The sequence below is a fragment of the Ceratotherium simum genome, chromosome 30, assembly GCF_057802395.1.
Source record: "Ceratotherium simum simum isolate JZ-2026a chromosome 30, ASM5780239v1, whole genome shotgun sequence".
NCBI lineage: Eukaryota > Metazoa > Chordata > Mammalia > Perissodactyla > Rhinocerotidae > Ceratotherium > Ceratotherium simum.
This window is the reverse complement of record NC_141929.1, coordinates 802,182-820,575: the sequence shown is the minus strand read 5'-3', so window position 1 is coordinate 820,575 and position 18,394 is coordinate 802,182. Positions and strand designations below refer to the sequence as shown.

General features: G+C 59.1%; 2 protein-coding genes across 2 annotated transcripts; both read left to right on the top strand.

Moving 5' to 3' along the window:
- The first annotated feature begins 20 nt into the window (after positions 1-20).
- MC1R (melanocortin 1 receptor) lies at positions 21-7,331 on the top strand. The gene has a single exon (XM_087419702.1). The coding sequence runs from the start codon at positions 4,346-4,348 to the stop codon at positions 5,294-5,296; it is 951 nt and encodes a 316-aa protein (XP_087275828.1). The 5' UTR covers positions 21-4,345; the 3' UTR covers positions 5,297-7,331.
- A 1,219-nt stretch (positions 7,332-8,550) lies between these two features.
- On the top strand, positions 8,551-17,721 carry TUBB3 (tubulin beta 3 class III). Its single transcript, XM_014792595.2, has 4 exons — positions 8,551-8,656; positions 14,806-14,914; positions 15,406-15,516; positions 16,324-17,721. The coding sequence occupies exons 1-4, from the start codon at positions 8,600-8,602 to the stop codon at positions 17,397-17,399; spliced, it is 1,353 nt and encodes a 450-aa protein (XP_014648081.2). The 5' UTR covers positions 8,551-8,599; the 3' UTR covers positions 17,400-17,721.
- The last annotated feature ends 673 nt before the right edge of the window (positions 17,722-18,394 follow it).

Genomic DNA, 18,394 nt, shown 5'->3' with positions numbered 1-18,394 from the left:
ATGGAGCATGGGGGCAAGGCTCGTCGGCTGGGGTGGGTCCTGGCACACTTGGTTGACAGCTCAGAACCCCTCGGGGCTGCCTATGACTCAGGAGCCTGTTTGATTCTGGAAAGATCCAGGATACCAAGGTTGTGAGCTGCCCGAGGTGTCCTGTCCAGCAGGCACCCTCCTGGCCCTGACCTCCACCCCGGGAGGCAGCAGACATGGGTTGGGAGGAGACGCTGTATATGTGCTTTGGGGTAGAATCTGGGCCCCAGAGCGGTCATCTGTTGATGTCTACCCGAGTCCTGGTCCATCGGCCTGTCTCCCAGAAGTCCCCAACGGCGTCCTGGTCATTGATGTGGAGTCACCTACTGGGGAGACCTGTGAAGTCATCCTTTCAGCAGATCTCAACTGAGGGGCTTCCGGTGTTTGGGGATCAACAGACCCTGTGTTTCAAATACCCATGGCAAGGGTGCCCCTGCAGACACGGTGAAGTCTGTCTGTCTTTCTCACCCACACCTCATTCCGTGCCACCACAGTAAATTGGTGGGAGGATCCACACCCAGCTCCAGGGGTCAAGTATGACTGAGATAATCCAAGCCTGTCTTGGGTCTACTGTCCCCCACTGGGGTGGCCTGTGATCAGCTTCAGCCAGGAAAACAGGAGTCTGCTGGAGGTCTTCTGGGAAGGGGTTTGTTCTCTGAAAACAATAGGTAAGTGAGCAGAGTGTGGCATCTTGCGTCTTCCAGCCTTAAGTGCATCCAGGTAGGGATGTGATGTCTGGAGCTGCAGCAGCCATCCAACCAGGCAGGAGTCAATGAACTTTAAAATGAAGAGCCAGTGTCCTTGGGATAGTGCAGCAGAAAGAGGCTGGGCCCAGCCTGTGATGAAACTGCTCACCTCCGGCCCTGCTGTCCCAAAAGGTCATTAAATCGTCAGTGCTCAGCCATGCTGGTCACATCAGGTCATGTTTTTAGTGGAGATGAGTACAACCAGGTCCCTCCCAGCGGAACACTGGCTGTAAAGGCTTGGCTTGCCACTCAGTGTCCAGGCAAGGGTGAACCAGCTCCTCCAGGCCCGTGCTGCCCATGGGCAGGATGGCTAATGGGTTGTGCCCTTCCCCACCGAGTCAGGCCCCACCTCAGGGTCTTCAGTGCAGACACCACAAGGTGGGCACACAAACCACCCCCCTCCCCGAGTTCAAAGGAAGCTAGACGGCCCTTGCAAGACAGCGTGACCCAGCTTTGGGCTGGACCTTCCTGAGATCCCACTCGACGAGAGCCAGGAGGGGCAGGCTGCACCCTCGCATGGCTGCTCATGGGGCTGTGTGCCTTCTGGCTGGCTCTGGGAGACCTCTGTGAAGGAAGCAGGGGCTGGCCTGGGCCCTCTGGTCAGGCAGTCACCCCCACCTCCCTGGTGTGGCCATGGCTGGATGTAGGCACCCCCCCCCCCCGCCTGCTCTGCAGTGAGAGGCTTTTCACACCCCACCTCCCCCACAGAGCTTGCTCACGCATTGAACGCTCATGTATTGTGGGCCTACGGTGTGCCTGCACTGTTCTTGGTGCTGGGGACACGAGTGCACAAGACCAAGTGGGTTCCTGTCTCAGCCTCCCCACGTGTGGGTCCAGCACATGGTCTCATGGTGGCATCTGCTCTGAGGGGACGATTGTGTCCACCGCCTGTCTCCTGGCTGTTCCTCACTTCAGTTTCTCCCAGGTGTACTGGAGATGGAGTTGACATAATTGGCCTATGGAATCTGTGATTTCATTTAGACCCTTTCCCCATAACCATAACTCCTCACAAAGTTGACTTTTTCCAGCTCAGCCATGTCTGCTGTCTCACTCCCATGGAGTCCCCAGCAGGCACCTCCGGATGAAGAGTCGTGAGGCCTCACCAGGAAGAGGGCTGCGGTCGCCTGCCAAAGGCTACCCGGTTCTCACGCCCTTTGAAGTCTCAGGCTGGGCAGGGGGGCTGGGGTCAGGCATGTCCGTCTCAAAGGCTTCATTTATGGAGCTAGGAATACTAACATCCCTGAAATGTGATGACACAGAAGCTGGGGGCAGGGCACTGCTCACCCAGCAGACTCTTGGTCAGTGCCCCAGAGGTGGAAGGTGGTCCCAGGCAGTGGACAGCTGCAGGGGGAGTCCAGACTCATGTGGCAGGGACGCTGGGGCTTCAGGGCAGCCACCTGGGCCTGCCACTGCTCTGCCCCATGATCATGGCCTGGGACCCTCTGCTTCCTGTGGGGCTCTCCACCAGGAGGAGCAAGTGAGGGGGCAAAGTCCATGGGCGGCAAAAAGCTGGGAGGGAGTGTGTGCTCTGTGGGCCCATCCTGGGCCTGGTTCCTGGGGAGCTTGGGCAAGGCCATCCTTCCACCCTCCTCTAGGTGGGGAGTGGGGGGCTCGTGCACTGCCGGGAGCAGGCAGACGGGTCTACCAGTTTGGAAAGTGGTTTGGTTGAATCTGCCAAAGCGGAAGATATGGCTCTGACCACCCCCTCCCAATCCTAGTGTCACCCAGCGGACATGCCCACCACCAAAATACGGGACGAGAATGCCCAGCAGCACTGTTGGTAAGGGGAGACACAGCACCCGAACACCCAGTGTGTCCATCCGTTACCAGCTGCGGCACAGTCTGGGAAGGAGAGGGTTCGCACTACACGCAGCTGCAAGGACATCTCAGTGCTGAGCCCCCGTGTATGAAGTTCCAAAAGAGGCAAATTAACCGACGGTCGTGGGCTCCCTGGGGCAGGAAGAGGGGTTCTGGTGCGATTCATGTTTTATTCACTGATTGATCTGGGCGCTGCTTTCCAGGCTGTGTTTAGGTTGGGGCATCACCAACCTGCATACTTACAATCTGTGCTCTCTTATGTACTGACGTACTTCAATAAAAAGCACAAACCAGGCAAAGGGAGGAAGAGCTTTGTAAGTTGTGCAGACACGAGGAATGACTCACGCAAGTGCGTGTAACGTGGGCGTGCGGGCACTGCCCGTCGGAGGCCATCTGGTAGTCAGGTGGATGTGGGCCAGATTTTAACAGGCAGATCACAGATACACACGATTTCCAGACACTGAGACCTCCTTCGGAACTCCCAGCTCCGCCTCCACCAAGGGCTTGTGTCTGACTTTGAACAAGCCACTTGCCTTTCTTGCTGCCTCGTTTTCCCCACCTGTCAATGGGAAGAACAGTTCCTTCCCCCCACCTCCGCCTTCAAAGGAGGGTTTGTCCTCAGTCTCAAGTGAGAAAGTGCTGGGAGTGAGGCCAGCCTGGTGCCCGGGGACATTCCCCACGCTGCTTGGCTCGCACAGTGCCCCACGTGGCTGGAGACAGAGGTCTGCCCTTGAAGTGGTTCCTGGCTTGGCCAGTGGTGTCTTTCTGCAGAGGACATGGGGCCGTCAGGGAAGGACTGCAGCTCTGTCCCTGCCCCTCCCCCAGGAGGAGCGTGAGCGAGGTCTCCTTCAGCCGCTGTGCCAGGGTGCCCTCCGGCAGTGCTCAGCGAAGGGGGTGGGGGTCTTTGGGGGCAGCGTTGCCCTCAGTGAGCATCTAACATTGGATGGGGGGTGAGGGCTGAGGGCTGAGGGCAGACAGTCAACAGCCAGTGACTGTTCCTGAGGCAGAGCAGCTTCAGGCAGGCTAGGGGATCAGGGGCGGCTTCAAGGAGGACATTGTGCTTGCCACAGGCCTGGAGGAGGCTTAGAAGTCTGGGGGCAGGTCCAGAGGTGGCCCCACAGGCACAGACACCTGGAGTGGAGGCCTGGCTGGGAATGCTGGTTGGCTGAGCACAGGCGAAGCTGGGAGCACGAAGGGGAGAGTCCCGCTGTGCCCAGGAGTCTGGAGGCCCTGGGAGCCGGGACAGCCCTGGGTACCATTTGCGCCACCTGGCGGCAGGCGGGGTGCCGTGGGCACTTTCTGACGATGCCTTCCCAGGCACACGCGCATCATGTGGCCGCCCTCAGGAGGAGGGACTCCACGGAAGACTTTAAAGATGCGGAGAAAGGCTCCATTCTTTCCAGGACCCCAGCCCACTTCGGGTCTGGGGAGGCAGGAGGCCCCACAGACCAGGAGGCAGCAAGAGCATACAGATGTGTGACCTGAGCAACAGCACCTCCAGGGAAGAGGTGGTGAGGTGGGCTGAGGACCCAGAGGGAGATGCCAGAGCCCAGAGGGGTGGTGCCACAGAGCTTGGGGTCCTCACTGGGAAGTGACCAGACTGGTGGAGAGGCCGAGCTCTCTGGCTAGGCCATGCTTGGGCCAACCTATGTCCAGCCACGGAGAGGGTGAGCCTGAGGTTGGCCCTGGGGGTGGCACCATGAGCTGAGTAGGACGCCTGCAGAGTGAGGACCCTTCCTGCTCCCAGAGGGACTATGTCTGTGCAGGGCCCCCCGAGGAGGCTGCTGGGCTCCCTCAACTCCACCCCCGCAGCCACCCCCCTCCTCAGGCTGGCCACCAACCAGACGGGGCCCAGGTGCCTGGAGGTGTCCATTCCTGACGGGCTTTTCCTCAGCCTGGGGCTGGTGAGCCTGGTGGAGAATGTGCTGGTGGTGGCCGCCATCGCCAAGAACCGCAACCTGCACTCTCCCATGTACTGCTTCATCTGCTGCCTGGCCGTGTCCGACCTGCTGGTGAGCATGAGCAACGTGCTGGAGACAGCTGTCCTGCTGCTGCTGGAGGCCGGCACCCTGGCCACCCGGGCCTCGGTGGTGCAGCAGCTGGACAATGTCATTGACGCGCTCACCTGCGGCTCCATGGTGTCCAGCCTCTGCTTCCTGGGCGCCATCGCCGTGGACCGCTACATCTCCATCTTCTATGCGCTGCGGTACCACAGCATCGTGACACTGCCCCGGGCGTGGCATGTCATCACGGCCATCTGGGTGGCTAGTGTCCTCTCCAGCACCCTCTTCATCGCTTACCACAACCACACAGCCGTTCTGCTCTGTCTTGTCAGCTTCTTTGTGGCCATGCTGGCGCTCATGGCAGTGCTGTACGTGCACATGCTCACCCGGGCGTGCCAGCATGCCCAGGGAATCGCTCGGCTCCACAAGAGGCAGCACCCCCTGCACCAGGGCTTTGGCCTCAAGGGCGCTGCCACCCTCACCATCCTGCTGGGCATTTTCTTCCTCTGCTGGGGCCCCTTCTTCCTGCACCTCTCACTCATCATCCTCTGCCCTCAACACCCCACCTGTGGCTGCGTCTTCAAGAACTTCAACCTCTTCCTCACCCTCATCATCTGCAATGCCATCGTTGACCCCCTCATCTACGCCTTCCGCAGCCAGGAGCTTCGAAAGACACTCCAAGAGGTGCTACTCTGCTCCTGATGAGGGGAAGGTAGCCTGCGGGCCAAGGCCAGAGGGCTGGGCAGAGGAGGGTGGTGACATCGTGGGGCTCGATTCCCGTGTGACCGGGGCAGTCACTTGCCAAAGAGGGTGGCCTAGACGATCTCTGAAGGTGTGGACGCGTGGAGCCTCTGGGGCAGAGGGAGGAATAGCATGAATCTCCAGGAGCAATTGTGGGGAATGGAGGAGGCTGGGGAGACGGTGGGGCCATGGGCACCAGGGGCAGATCCCGGGCTCCTGGACAGACACTTGGCCCACTCCTGGAGAGCTTCACCTCCACCCAGAGGCCAGGCAAGAACCCACCAGCACCCACCTTTGCTGCCAGCTCAGGGACTTATGCCCCTGCCCACCCACTGGGATGTGAAGTGTCTGTGTTGGCAGGGCAACAAGAGCCGATCAGAACTCTGGCTCCCGACGCAGGCCTCAGGAGAAGGGACTGTGTGACCAGCAAGACCCCACCTCGAAAGGCTGCTTCAGGAAGAAGTGAGCTCCTGCCTAGGGCAGAGGGACAGTATTAGCCAGCACCACAGCGGGGGTGGGGGGCAGGCGGGGGTGCTCATCTCTTCTGACTCAGTGGTAACTGGAGAGGTAGGGCTCAGCCCATCTGTTTGTACCACACATGGCCAGCAGACAGCGCTGGCCAACGCCTGCTCAGGCTGAGGCAGAGGCCATCAGTCCAAATCATTGACCGGCAGCCAGGGTCTCTGGGCCCGGAAGCAGTCTGGTAATAAATGCTGTGCTTAGTGCAGCCTCATCTTGATCTGCCTCAGCTCCTTCCAGAAGTTGCTTGAAGCTTGAAGGTGGAGGAGCAGGGGCAGGGCAAGAGCAGGGATGGGAGTGATGAGGGGGGAGAAGTAAGACCCACAAACCAGCCAGAAAGCATGGCTGGCCTGTGTAGGTGAGGACCACCCAGGAGAGAGCCTGGAGACCTCAGTGGCACCTACTCTGACCATGAGTCTTTGCTTTCTCTCTGTGGTACAAACCCCAGCCCAGAGCAACTATGTGAGGAGCAGCAGCTGCCCTGCCCCAGTCACCTCCATGGTGGCAAGACTCAGGCACTGTCCAGGCTGCCCTAGCTGCAGCAGAAGCAGGACCCCTGTGACCCCTGTGTGACCTTGGCCAGAGCATGCGCCGCCTCTGCGTCTGCTTTGAGGTGCCCTGAGGGGTCTACAGTGCAAGGGGTGCCGGGGGCTGGAGTCTGCTCTCCCCCAGCACTGCCCTCCTGGGAGGGGGTCAGTGCTCAGCCAGCCCTGGGAGGTATTTGAGGCAAGACCCCCCCGAATGGGGTGAGGCTGTCCAGGGGCCACAGGGGGTGTCCAGACCCAAGTCCTGGGGGAGTGGGTAGCTGGGGTGGACCATGCTGTCTGGGAGGGTGCCGGGAGCCCTGGGCTCTCGCTGGGGAGCCACCTGGTTTCTTCCACAGTCACTGAGCACACAGTCGACTTCTTTCTTGGTACAGGCTCAGTGGAGGTGAAAGTGATTGTATCAGCCGACTCCAAGGCAGGTCTAGTAATGCCTGCAGCTCCCTGTAGTCCCCTAGCAGTCCCCCCCAGCTCTGCTCCAGCCAGTCCCCACTCCACGCACACTGGCAGCTCCAGCCCTGACTGCTGGCCTCCGGGCTGGGAGCCGGTTCCCGGCAGGGCCAGACTTTGCTGGGAGACAGGACGGTGAGTCAGCCTTGAGCCCGGCACCAGAGCCCTCTGGGGATGGAGGGGGCCTGGCCTGGTGCCATCCCACAGGGAGGCAGGGCGGGTGATGGGTCCTGGCCTACAAGATGCTGCAAAGCTTCTTTGCTCAGACAGGGAGGTGCAGCCAGATCCAGAGAAGAGCCGAATGCTCACCAAGGACCCCCTGAACGGGGACAGGGAGGGGCCCCAGGTGGCCAGAAGCCAACCACAGAAAGCCACATCATGGACACATTGTGGGGGAGGGGCATCTCTTGAGAACAAAAGACCCACTTCTAGACTTGCTGAACTGGGGAGCTTCGGGGGGAAAAGGGGCACATACACAGCCACACCACGCCACCACGCTCCTGAGCACACAGACTGGACACAGGCACGCCCACGGGCTTGTTCAGCCGACTGCTTGTGGAACGTCCATACACTGTGGCTGAGACACTTCCCGGAGGATTTTGTTGCTGAATTATCAGAAGGACCTCATTATAAGGTGGTTTCACTTTAACGTCTGACCCTAGGAGATTATTAAGCCAGTGGTGTATGTGTGTGTGGCACTATGTCCGTACTGCATGTCCATCTCACTCACTCCCTTCTCTCTTTCCCAGTTTTTCACCCTAGAACCCCCACCTTAGGCACATGCCATCTCCCTACATAGCCCCACACACACAGACACTGCATTGCATTGGCCTCACCTGGACCAAGAGTCCAGGAGTACAGGTGACATCAGGGAGTGAGTCAGATAGAAACCACGGGTCATCATCCCCCACCAGTCAATCCCCGGCCTCGTTGTGTCCTTATGACAATTCCTGATACAATATGCATTGAGTAGTGGCTGCCAGCATCCCCACATGCAAGGTCCATGTGGAGTCTTACGGCAGCCCCCTAGGGGAGGAGGGGCAGGTGGCATCCCTCTGCAGAGGACAGTGAAACCAGAGCTGCCACAGTAATGCCCGCTGCTCTCCTATGCCCACAGCCCTTCTGACTCAGATGTTTCTGAGCCCTGCCTCATGCTTGCTTTCTTCTGGGGGCTCACTGGCTGCTGCAGCCTTCTCCTGCCTCCCCCACCCCTAAGGGAGCCAGCAGAGCTCAGAGTACCTTATCTGTCCCTTCATGCCACAGACAGGGAGCTGGGAGGCGTCCATCTTGGCCTTTCCGGTTGGGAGATGGGGTTGGTCCCTAAACCGGTGTGGGGAAGAAAGACGCTCCTTGAAAAGCCTTGGGGTGGGGCTGCAGGTGGTGTGGGACCCGAGAGGGCAGCCGGGGCGTGGTCGGAGGGCCAAGGGGACTACTATTGTCCTCCCTGGAGTCCGCCAGCCCCTCCTTTCGGGTGCGCGGGGACCCCGGACTCCGCCCGCGGGGCCCTCAGACCCCGGTGGCGGCGGGAGGAAGCCCCGCATCGCGCGGCCGGGCGGCGATGCGCGGTGCTGATGCTGCAGGGCCGGTGGCGCATTCTGCGGCGGCGACTAGCGATTGGCCGCGCGCGGTGACGCCAGGCCGGCGGCGGGCGGGGCCCCGCCTATAAGAGCGGGCGGCGGGGGCTGCCGACCCTCCGCAGCGAGCCCCGGCCAGTCCGCGCGAGTCCCGCAGCCGCCCGCCACCCGCACCGAGCATGAGGGAGATCGTGCACATCCAGGCCGGCCAGTGCGGCAACCAGATCGGGGCCAAGGTGAGGCCGCGCGCCGCCCCCAAGCGCCGGGCCCCGCGCCCCGCACCCTGCGTCCCCACCCCGAGCCGGCCCCGGAGGGAGGGAAGCAGGGAGGCGCCGTGCCCCCTGAGCCGCACTCGCCGCTGAGAAGCCGAGAACAAAGGAACGAGCCGGCCCCGCGCCGGGCGGCCGGGACGCCGGGGTCCCCTCCCTGCCCCTCCCGCCCCGCCTTTCCTCTGCCCTGCCGGTGTTCCCTCGGGCCTGCGGAGCGCAGCGCAGGTCAGGGCTTAGCTCCCTCCGCAGCTGCGCCCTCCTCCACCGGCCGAAGCAGGTGCAGCTGGGGGCGCTGTCTGGGTGTGGCCCTCTTTTCTGGGGTCGCAACTCAGCCCTGAGCGAGATGGGAGGGGTGGGCTGGTTTGGGTGGGGCTCCTCCGTCAAAGCCATAATGATTCCCTCTGCCCCGCCTCCCCCAACCCCGGAAAAGGACGCCCTCCAATGCCGCAGAGCCATCCCCATGCCCCCAACCTCGTTCTAGCAACCCTCGGCTTGCTGGCCCCACCCTGTTCCTTTGTTGGGGGAGGAGTTGGGTCCGGACTCAGGGTGACCTTGGTCCAGGACTGGAACCTCCCTTAGCACAGCCCCGCCTAGGCAAACCCCCCGCGGGGTTGGACCGTGCCCACCTGGAACGGCAGAGTCTGGGGGTTGGGCGTGGCAACAAAGCCGGGCTCCGGGGGTGGTTCGCTGCACCGCCGCGCGGCCTCTCCCATCCATTGTTAGCCCAACTCACAGATGTTGGGACTGAGGCAGGAAGGGGAGGTGGCGTAATCCCCACCCGAACCCAGGAGGCGAGTGTCACGTCCTCAAGTCCGGGTGGCTGTCCTTTGCCCAAGGTCACAAATAAATGCGAATCCGAGCCGCGCTGCCCTCCGGCGCTCAGTCTCTGCGGTCGCCCAGCGCGGGGCTCAGGCTAGGTGGGGTCTGCTGCCCAGAACAATGCAGGGAGGGGTGGCTTTGTCAGGACCAAGGCCAGGGACCCAGCGCGGGATGATGTCGGGCTGGTTCCCGGAAGGAGGCGGTGGGAGGAGACGGGTCCTGGAGGGGAAGGGGCCGAGGAAAGGCTTCCTCTGGAGGCTGTTGCCGTGGAAACCAGGCAAGAACAAAAAGCTAATTACAACGGGACTGGGGCAGCCAAGTGGCTGACATGTAAATTGCATCTTCTCTGTAGGGTGGAGGCGCCTCGGATGGGGGGAGGCGGTAGCGGGGAGACTCCCTAATCACCGGAGGAGACAGCTGTGCCCGCCCGACGTCGGGGGCTGGGGGAGGGGGAGGCCTGGGGGACGATGGTCTCAAATTAAATCAGGGCTCGTGGGGCAGTCGCTGACAGCTGCCCTGGCCAGGTGGGAGGGGCCCAGGGCTCATTAATGTGGTCACAGGGGCCAGGCCTGCCCTGAACATCTGCTCCTTGGAGGGTCAGGGATCGCTGTGCGGAGGGGCACACCCCTGAGTCCCTCCTGGGCCTGGGGGAGTGATGATCCGATTGTGCCCCCTCCTATGGCTGGGCCTAGCACACACCAGGCAAAGGCGGCTCCACACCCGGCTCGGTGGGCGGCGACAGGGCGGAGGCAGCGGCCTGAGTGCTGGACAGTGTCCTCCGCAGAGATTTTTTTCCTGCTTCTCAGCCCTCTGGCCCTTGGGTTTGCTCATTAGTTATTATTCCTTTTGAGTTGATTTTCTTAATTTGCGTTTGTTTTTAAAATTAATATCTGATCCTTTTTAACAATTCAAACAAAAGAGAGGTGGGTTGCGGAGGGGAGGGGAATCGTTTCTTCCTTTCCCACAGCTGCCCTCTGCGATGACCAATGGAAGGGTTGGGCAGTTTCCTTAGGGCCTCCCTGCCCTGGAAAGTCTCCAGCGACCAAACTGGAAGAAAGTGCTCAAGGCCCCGGGGCCAGGCCCGGTGTGGGGTGTGGGGTGTGGGGGATCTGGCTGCCCAGGAGCTCGGCATCGGCCCTGTGGATGGGCAGTTCCTTGGCCATCTTCGTTCCCCGCTCCCATTCTGGTTGTGGGCTCCCTGGTGGGAGGAGAGCAAACTTCTCCTCCTCATCACAGCTCAGCTGACTGGGGTGGGCAGGGGGTGCTCTCCTGCCTACGGGTCCTGGCGTGGTGCCTGGCTCAGCATGAGCAGCGGCTGCCGCCCTGGGGAGGGGCCTGGCTGGGGGGAAGGAGGGAGGTCAGGGCGATCCGGGGCTCTCCTGAGAGGTAGCATGACGGCATTAACGACTCATGACAACGACCACTCCGTATGGGCTCTGTGCCAGGTGCACCCCGCAGGGATGCAGTGAGACGGGTATCACTCTTCCCCCAAGGATGAGAAAACTCAACAGCTCCTGGAAATTGAGGCCCCTGCCTGGGAGGGACAGGGAAGGAGTTTATGGATACATCGGGATGGACCGGGGACTTCCGGCCCATCTCCAACAATGGGGCGGATGAGTCCAGGGACTCCATCCTCCTCCCCTAGGGGGCAGGGCCGTCCTGGAGCCTTTGTCTGCGCCCCCTTCGCTCGGCCGCTGGGCGTGGCCTCGAAGGGCGGGGCGCTGGCCCCACAGCCAATGGGAGGGAGGTTTCCTGGTTTCCTAGCACCGCCCCTTCCCCCCCAGCGCCTCCTAAATGGGTCAGGTGGGCGTCGTGCCAAGCGGGGAAGGCCTGGGGTCCTAGAGGGGCCTAACGCCCCTGGGTCGGAGAGCCCTCCTTCCGGGGCCTCCGCACCCCACTTGCCTTGGGTACCTGTGCCTGCCCGCTGCCCGCCCGCCGCTTCCCTGGCCCTGAGCGCGGCCCGGCAAAGGGTCAGTACCACGGACAGCACCGTGGGCGCAGGGCCTGACCTGCCCCCACAAACGCTAGACGAAACCGTGGGCTCCGAGATGGGAGACGCGGGCTGAACTCTGGGGCCCCCCATCTGGCAGGGTCCTCATCTGTAGTGACGATCATAATTATTTATTTAATTTGCAAAAGTGTATTTTATTATTTATTAAATGTTACATAATATATTTTACTAATAACATTTATTACTTTAAATTGCAATTTTTATTAGTTTTAACTACAAAAGCAATTATTAATATATTCTCTTTCTAAAAAATTGGAACATTGCCGATAAGACTAAAGTGCTCATTTAACCACCTCACCACTTAGGGCCCCACCCCCCCAGGGCCCCACCCCCCCCACCCCCCAGCCAGAGAGCTTTGTTTTCCATTCTTTCAGCTGCTTTCTATGCACGTATGTGGGCGCCCTGTGCCTTCCCCTCCAGGAGATGTCTTGAAGATCTGCTCAGATCAGTGGTGATCTTTTACTGCGCCACAGTATTCCAAAGTATATTGATTTTTGAAAGTTATCTTTTGGGGCCAGCCCGGTGGCCTAGTGGTTAAGTTCATGTGCTCTGCTTCGGTGGCCCAGGGTTCATGGGCCTGGATCCCTGGTGCAGACCTACACCTCTCATTAACCATGCTGTGGCAGTGACCCACATACAAACTAGAGGAAGACTGGCACAGATGTTAGCTCAGGGCCAATCTTCCTCAACAACAACAAAAAGTTATCTTTTATTTTTATTTGTTATCCATGCATATGGCTTTACAAATTTAAATAACATTTAAGGCCTTTTAACTAATTTGCTGATGCTTTTATGTGTCAGGCCTCGTGCTAACCACTTGATGTGGGTACCTTTATCGTGTCCACTTTACAGATGAGAACACTGAGGTTGGAGAGGTGGAGTCACTGGTGCACACTGGCTAGGATCTGCACCCACTCTGGTCCGTCACCTCCTGGAAGACCACACTTTCCATAGATGCATTCCAAAGAACTTTCCATAGATGTGTTGATGGCACTGTGACTGACTCAGTCTCTCCTGGCCCCACACTTGCTGTCTCGAGCTCATTCCTCCTCTACGGGGCTGTGGGTGTTTCTGAAGCCAGAGATTTGGGGTGTCCTAGGCTGTGGGGACCAAGACAGCGTCAGGGTGGAGGAAGCAGAGGGAGCCCCAAATGCCTCAGTGACATTCCTGTGTGTTTATTTTTTCTAATTACAAAATAAACAAACATTAATGCAAAAAGAAAAAAAAAACCTAGCAAAGACAAAGATACACAAGAGAGGGAAGCAGTCCAGCCTGCACCCTCCCTGAGAGATGACCTCTGATAACAGTCTCTCTGGATGAACTGCCGACACTCTTCTGTGTATTTTATAATAATGACACCGTCCATACTTTTCATCTTTCAAAAAATATTTTTAACTAATTTTTTGGGAGAAGTTAAAATGTGTATGTGGGGCCGGCCCCGTGGCTTAGCGGTTAAGTGTGCGTGCTCCACTGCTGGCGGCCTGGGTTCGGATCCCGGGCGCACACCAACACACCGCTTCTCCGGCCATGCTGAGGCTGTGTCCCACATACAGCAACTAGAAGGATGTGCAACTATGACATACAACTATCTACTGGGGCTTTGGGAAAGGAAAAAAGGAGGAGGACTGGCAATAGATGTTAGCTCAGAGCCGGTCTTCCTCAGCAAAAAAAGAGGTGGATTAGCATGGATGTTAGCTCAGGGCTGATCTTCCTCACACACACACAAAAATAATAAAATAAAACAAAATAAAATAAAATGTGTATGTGACAAAGAATTCCAAAAGAACCAAAGGTATACAGTGAAAAGAAGTCTCTCCCTCAACCCTGGACCACATTCCCAGGCACAGATGCCTGGGGCAGAGTTTAGTGTCAGAGACGTCTGTATATAGAAAAGCATGTGCAAACTCTCTTCTAAATGCTTTTCTCACTGAGCAGTCTTTTTGCCAGCACAGGACTCACATGTAGAGGCCCATTATTTCTCGAGGCCTCCATACCCATTCATCTTCTTTTTTTGTGTGTGAGGAAGATCAGCCCTGAGCTAACATCCATGCTAATCCTCCTCTTTTTGCTGAGGAAGACCGGCTCTGAGCTAACATCTATTGCCAATCCTCCTCCTTTTTCTCTCCAAAGCCCCGGTAGACAGTTGTATGTCATAGTTGCACGTCCTTCCAGTTGTTGCATGTGGGACGTGGCCTCAGCATGGCTGGAGAAGCGGTGTGTCGGTGCGCGCCCGGGATCCAAACCCGGGCCGCCAGTAGCGGAGCGCACGCACTTAACTGCTAAGCCATGGGGCCGGCCCCCCATTCATCTTCTGAAAGTCACCCCAACTTTGAGGAGCAAAGAGGAGGGGCCCTGGGAAGTCACACAGTGTGTGATCAATGATCTCCTGCCTATGTGGACCAACTGTGCCCCACAACAGTCTGGAAGTGCCCCTGAGGCGAGGGCAGGCTCTGCGCAGCTTTCCTGTCACCCAGGGTATATGCTAATAATTCCACACCACACTCAGCATCCTTCACACCCATTCACACGTTTTGCACAGATTAACTTGCTTTATCCCCACAATGACCTGTTGTCATCAGGCCCATTGAGCAGACGCGGCACAAAGAATCTTTGGGACCTGCCCAAGGTCACATAGCTGGGAAGGGATGGTCCGGCTCCTGAGTCCAGGCCCTGTTCTGGCTGTCCTGCCCAGTGGCAGTCATGGGGGAAAGTTTGAGAAGTGCTGGGGGCTCCTGGCCACGGAGGAGCAGGGCAGGGGGCAGCAGACAGTGGGAGTATGAGCCTGGGCATCTGCGTGGACAGGCTAGGTGACCCTGAGGTTCCGATTGGCTGAGGCTGATGGTGTGCTGGATGCTGCTGGACCCTGTCACTGGACATCCTGTCTCTGTCACTGTGGGCAGCTCTTTAACTTGTCTGTGCCTCAGTTTCCTCGTCTAAAAAGAGGGAATAATCAAAACCACCCCCAGAGGGTGTTTATTACTAATCCCCTCATGGAGGAGTGGACTGTCCAAGGCCCCCGGTCAGCAAGGGCAGAGCTGGGTCTGGGGCCTGGGTCTGTGCCAGTTGAGCCCTGAACCACCCTGAGGGGTCCGTGGATGTGCATATTTATTATGACAATTTTCTGACAGATGACAGAGCTTGGAGCTTTTTTCCAAAGTCACTCAAAGAGGCTGGTGCAGGCTTTGGGCCCAAGCCCCTAATTTTACACCCAGGGCTATGAGGCCACGGGAGGGAAATGGTCTGGTGGGGGTCATGGCCGCCTGCTGACTCCTCTTTCCCCCTGCAGTTCTGGGAGGTCATCAGCGATGAGCACGGCATAGACCCCAGTGGCAACTATGTGGGGGACTCGGACCTGCAGCTGGAGCGCATCAGCGTCTACTACAATGAGGCCTCTTGTGAGCCCCACCCACCCTGCTCCACCTGGGGGGGCGGGCAGAGGTGCTGGGGCCCAGGCTGCAGGTGTCACCTGAGACTCAGAATAAAGACAGGAATCCCAGTGAGATTCAGATGGCCACGAGACACATGCACAGTCCAGGGGAATGGACAGGGCTGGGCAGGGTCCTGGAGGCCCCTCAGGAGGCCCATGGGAGGGTCCAGAGTGGGGTTACCTGGGAGGCTCGGGCAGGGGCTATTTAGCAACTGGTGTAAAATGATGTCCTTAGCAAACTGGCAAAATATTAACCTGCCCACATGGACATGGGATTTGACCTTGGCTGTCCATGGTGTCCACCATGGTCCCCATTTCACTCATGGTTCCAGCCTTTCTGACCCCAGGGTCCAAGCTCTTAGAGTGAGAGCACACGGCTGGCAGTATGGGACAGGATTTGGAGGGCAAGAGGAGCCCCTGAGCCTCTGTGACCCACATAACCCACCCCTCTGCCCTCAGCTCACAAGTATGTGCCTCGGGCCATCCTGGTGGACCTGGAGCCCGGAACCATGGACAGCGTCCGGTCTGGGGCCTTCGGGCACCTCTTCAGGCCTGACAACTTCATCTTTGGTGAGTTTCCCTTGTCCTACACATGGATGGTGGACCCCACCATAAGCAAACCCAGGTCAACGGATACAAAAGGGCACAGTCACCCCTCCCTGTGATCTCGCAGGGCGGGGCTGGTCTCCCCTGCTTGCAGTTGGCAGTGGAGGCCCAGAGAAAGGGCTCTGTACAAGGAACAGAAACCACTCGTGTATTTCAAGCAGAACAATGTGTAAAACAGAGAATTAAGCTTACAGGATCATTAGAGAGCTGGTGGGACAGAAGTCGGGGCCTCCAATGGACGAGACACAGCACAGACACACCTAATCAAGAGGTCCGGTGGTCCTTCTGCCTGTGACTCTGGTGGCAGGGCCCTGGGTGCTTGCACAGCAACAGGAAGAGGGTCTCACCCAAGTTCTGCCTTCCAGAGCTCAGCACCCAACTGATGGGCACCAACCCACATCCAGACCGCAAGCTGCAAGGGATTCTGGGGGTTGTAGTTTCCACTTCCAGCACAACCGGCCAGAGGGTGGGTGGGCACGAGGGGAGGGCCAACAGACTCCCCCAGGACCCCCTTGGGAGGCAGAGAAGGAGCTGTAACTCCAGGTTCTCAATTCCTGTTCAGAGCCCTTAACACTGAGTGCTGGGCAGCGGGGTCCCCAACACGCAGTGTGGCTGGTGTGGAGAGCCGTGGAGGGAGTGAGCTGTGGGCATGCCCATTTCATAGAGGAGAAACAGGCACAGGGCTTCCACAGTTGTCCTCTGGGATGGGATGTTCAGGTGGGCGCTGGAGGTCTGACCTCATCTCTGTCCCCATCCTCTCCCCCTACACAGGTCAGAGTGGGGCCGGCAACAACTGGGCCAAGGGCCACTACACGGAGGGCGCCGAGCTGGTGGACTCGGTCCTGGACGTGGTGCGGAAGGAGTGTGAGAATTGCGACTGTCTGCAGGGCTTCCAGCTGACCCACTCACTGGGCGGGGGCACGGGATCCGGGATGGGCACACTGCTCATCAGCAAGGTGCGTGAGGAGTACCCCGACCGCATCATGAACACCTTCAGCGTGGTACCCTCACCCAAGGTGTCGGACACAGTGGTCGAGCCCTACAACGCCACGCTGTCCATCCACCAGCTGGTGGAGAACACGGACGAGACCTACTGCATTGACAACGAGGCCCTCTACGACATCTGCTTCCGCACCCTCAAGCTGGCCACGCCCACCTACGGGGACCTCAACCACCTGGTGTCGGCCACCATGAGCGGGGTCACCACTTCCCTCCGCTTCCCTGGCCAGCTCAATGCTGACCTCCGCAAGCTGGCCGTGAACATGGTGCCCTTCCCCCGCCTGCACTTCTTCATGCCCGGCTTCGCCCCACTCACCGCCCGTGGCAGCCAGCAGTACCGGGCCCTGACGGTGCCCGAGCTCACCCAACAGATGTTTGATGCCAAGAACATGATGGCTGCCTGCGACCCCCGCCACGGCCGCTACCTGACCGTGGCCACTGTCTTCCGCGGGCGCATGTCCATGAAGGAGGTGGACGAGCAGATGCTGGCCATCCAGAGCAAGAACAGCAGCTACTTCGTGGAGTGGATCCCCAACAATGTGAAGGTGGCCGTGTGCGACATCCCACCCCGCGGGCTCAAGATGTCCTCCACCTTCATCGGCAACAGCACGGCCATCCAGGAGCTGTTCAAGCGCATCTCGGAGCAGTTCACGGCCATGTTCCGGCGCAAGGCCTTCCTGCACTGGTACACGGGCGAGGGCATGGACGAGATGGAGTTCACCGAGGCCGAGAGCAACATGAACGACCTGGTGTCCGAGTACCAGCAGTACCAGGACGCCACGGCCGAGGAGGAGGGCGAGATGTACGAAGACGATGAGGAGGAATCCGAGGCCCAGGGCCCCAAGTGAAGCAGCTGGAGGGGTGTGGCCAGGGCCAAGAGGTCTGTCCCCCAGAGCCATGGAGCCACTGACACCGCCCCCTGCCTTGCCCCCACCAGGTCCAGTCACATCACCCTGGGCTCCCGAGTGTTGTCCTCTGGTGTTCACGGCATCCCCACCCCACGGGAGTCCACCTGGCTCTGTCGTCCCATCATCTCTGTTTTTGTGTCTCTCATTTGTCTCTCTGCTTTATTGTCAACTCCAGGCCTGATGTTTTACGGTTTGTTTTGTTTTTTTACTATTTGTGTTTATATTTTGTGGGGATACTTAATAAATTTATTGCTGTCAGATACCTTTGCTTGGTGCTGGAGATTTCCTTATATTCTGAAAAGCTGGGTCCAGAGAGGTGAGGAAGGGCAGACAGGGAGGCCCAAGTGGGGGCAGGGCAAAGGGTCGCTGTCTCCCAGGCTGGGAGCCGAGACAGGCTCCCGGAGGTGGGGTGAGGGGCTCCCGGAGGTGGAGCCTGGAGAAGGAATGGGCCACACACAGATGAAGCCTTGTCCCAGAACCCCAGGCGAGCTCTCACCTGACTTGGGAATAATCCCTCGTCCCCTACTGGGTGACCGGCTCCAGAGCTGTTCTCTGATCTGTGTGCTGGATGTTCGAGGCAGGCAGCCTGAGACCCAAATGGGAAGTAGGAAGGGGGTAACTTAGTGCTCCCTGGAAAAATGAAGTGTGTTGGAGGCTTGCAGCTTGGGCCTGGGGAAGGGGCTGGTCAGTGTCAGAGAGTAGTGACCACAGCACCCAGGCACAGTCCATACGGGGAGCCACGTGCTGGCCCCATGCGCCCCCTGGTGGCTACTTCCTGTGGCCACAGAGTGCCTGGTGTCCAGCTGCATTAGCACCCATCTCCTACAGGGAAAGAAGTGGAAGCCCAGAGAGGCGCTGCCTGCCCAGGGGTCCACGGTGAGTGTGCGCAGAGCCTGACTGGGCCCAGACCCCCGTCCACTCAGCCTCCCCATGCC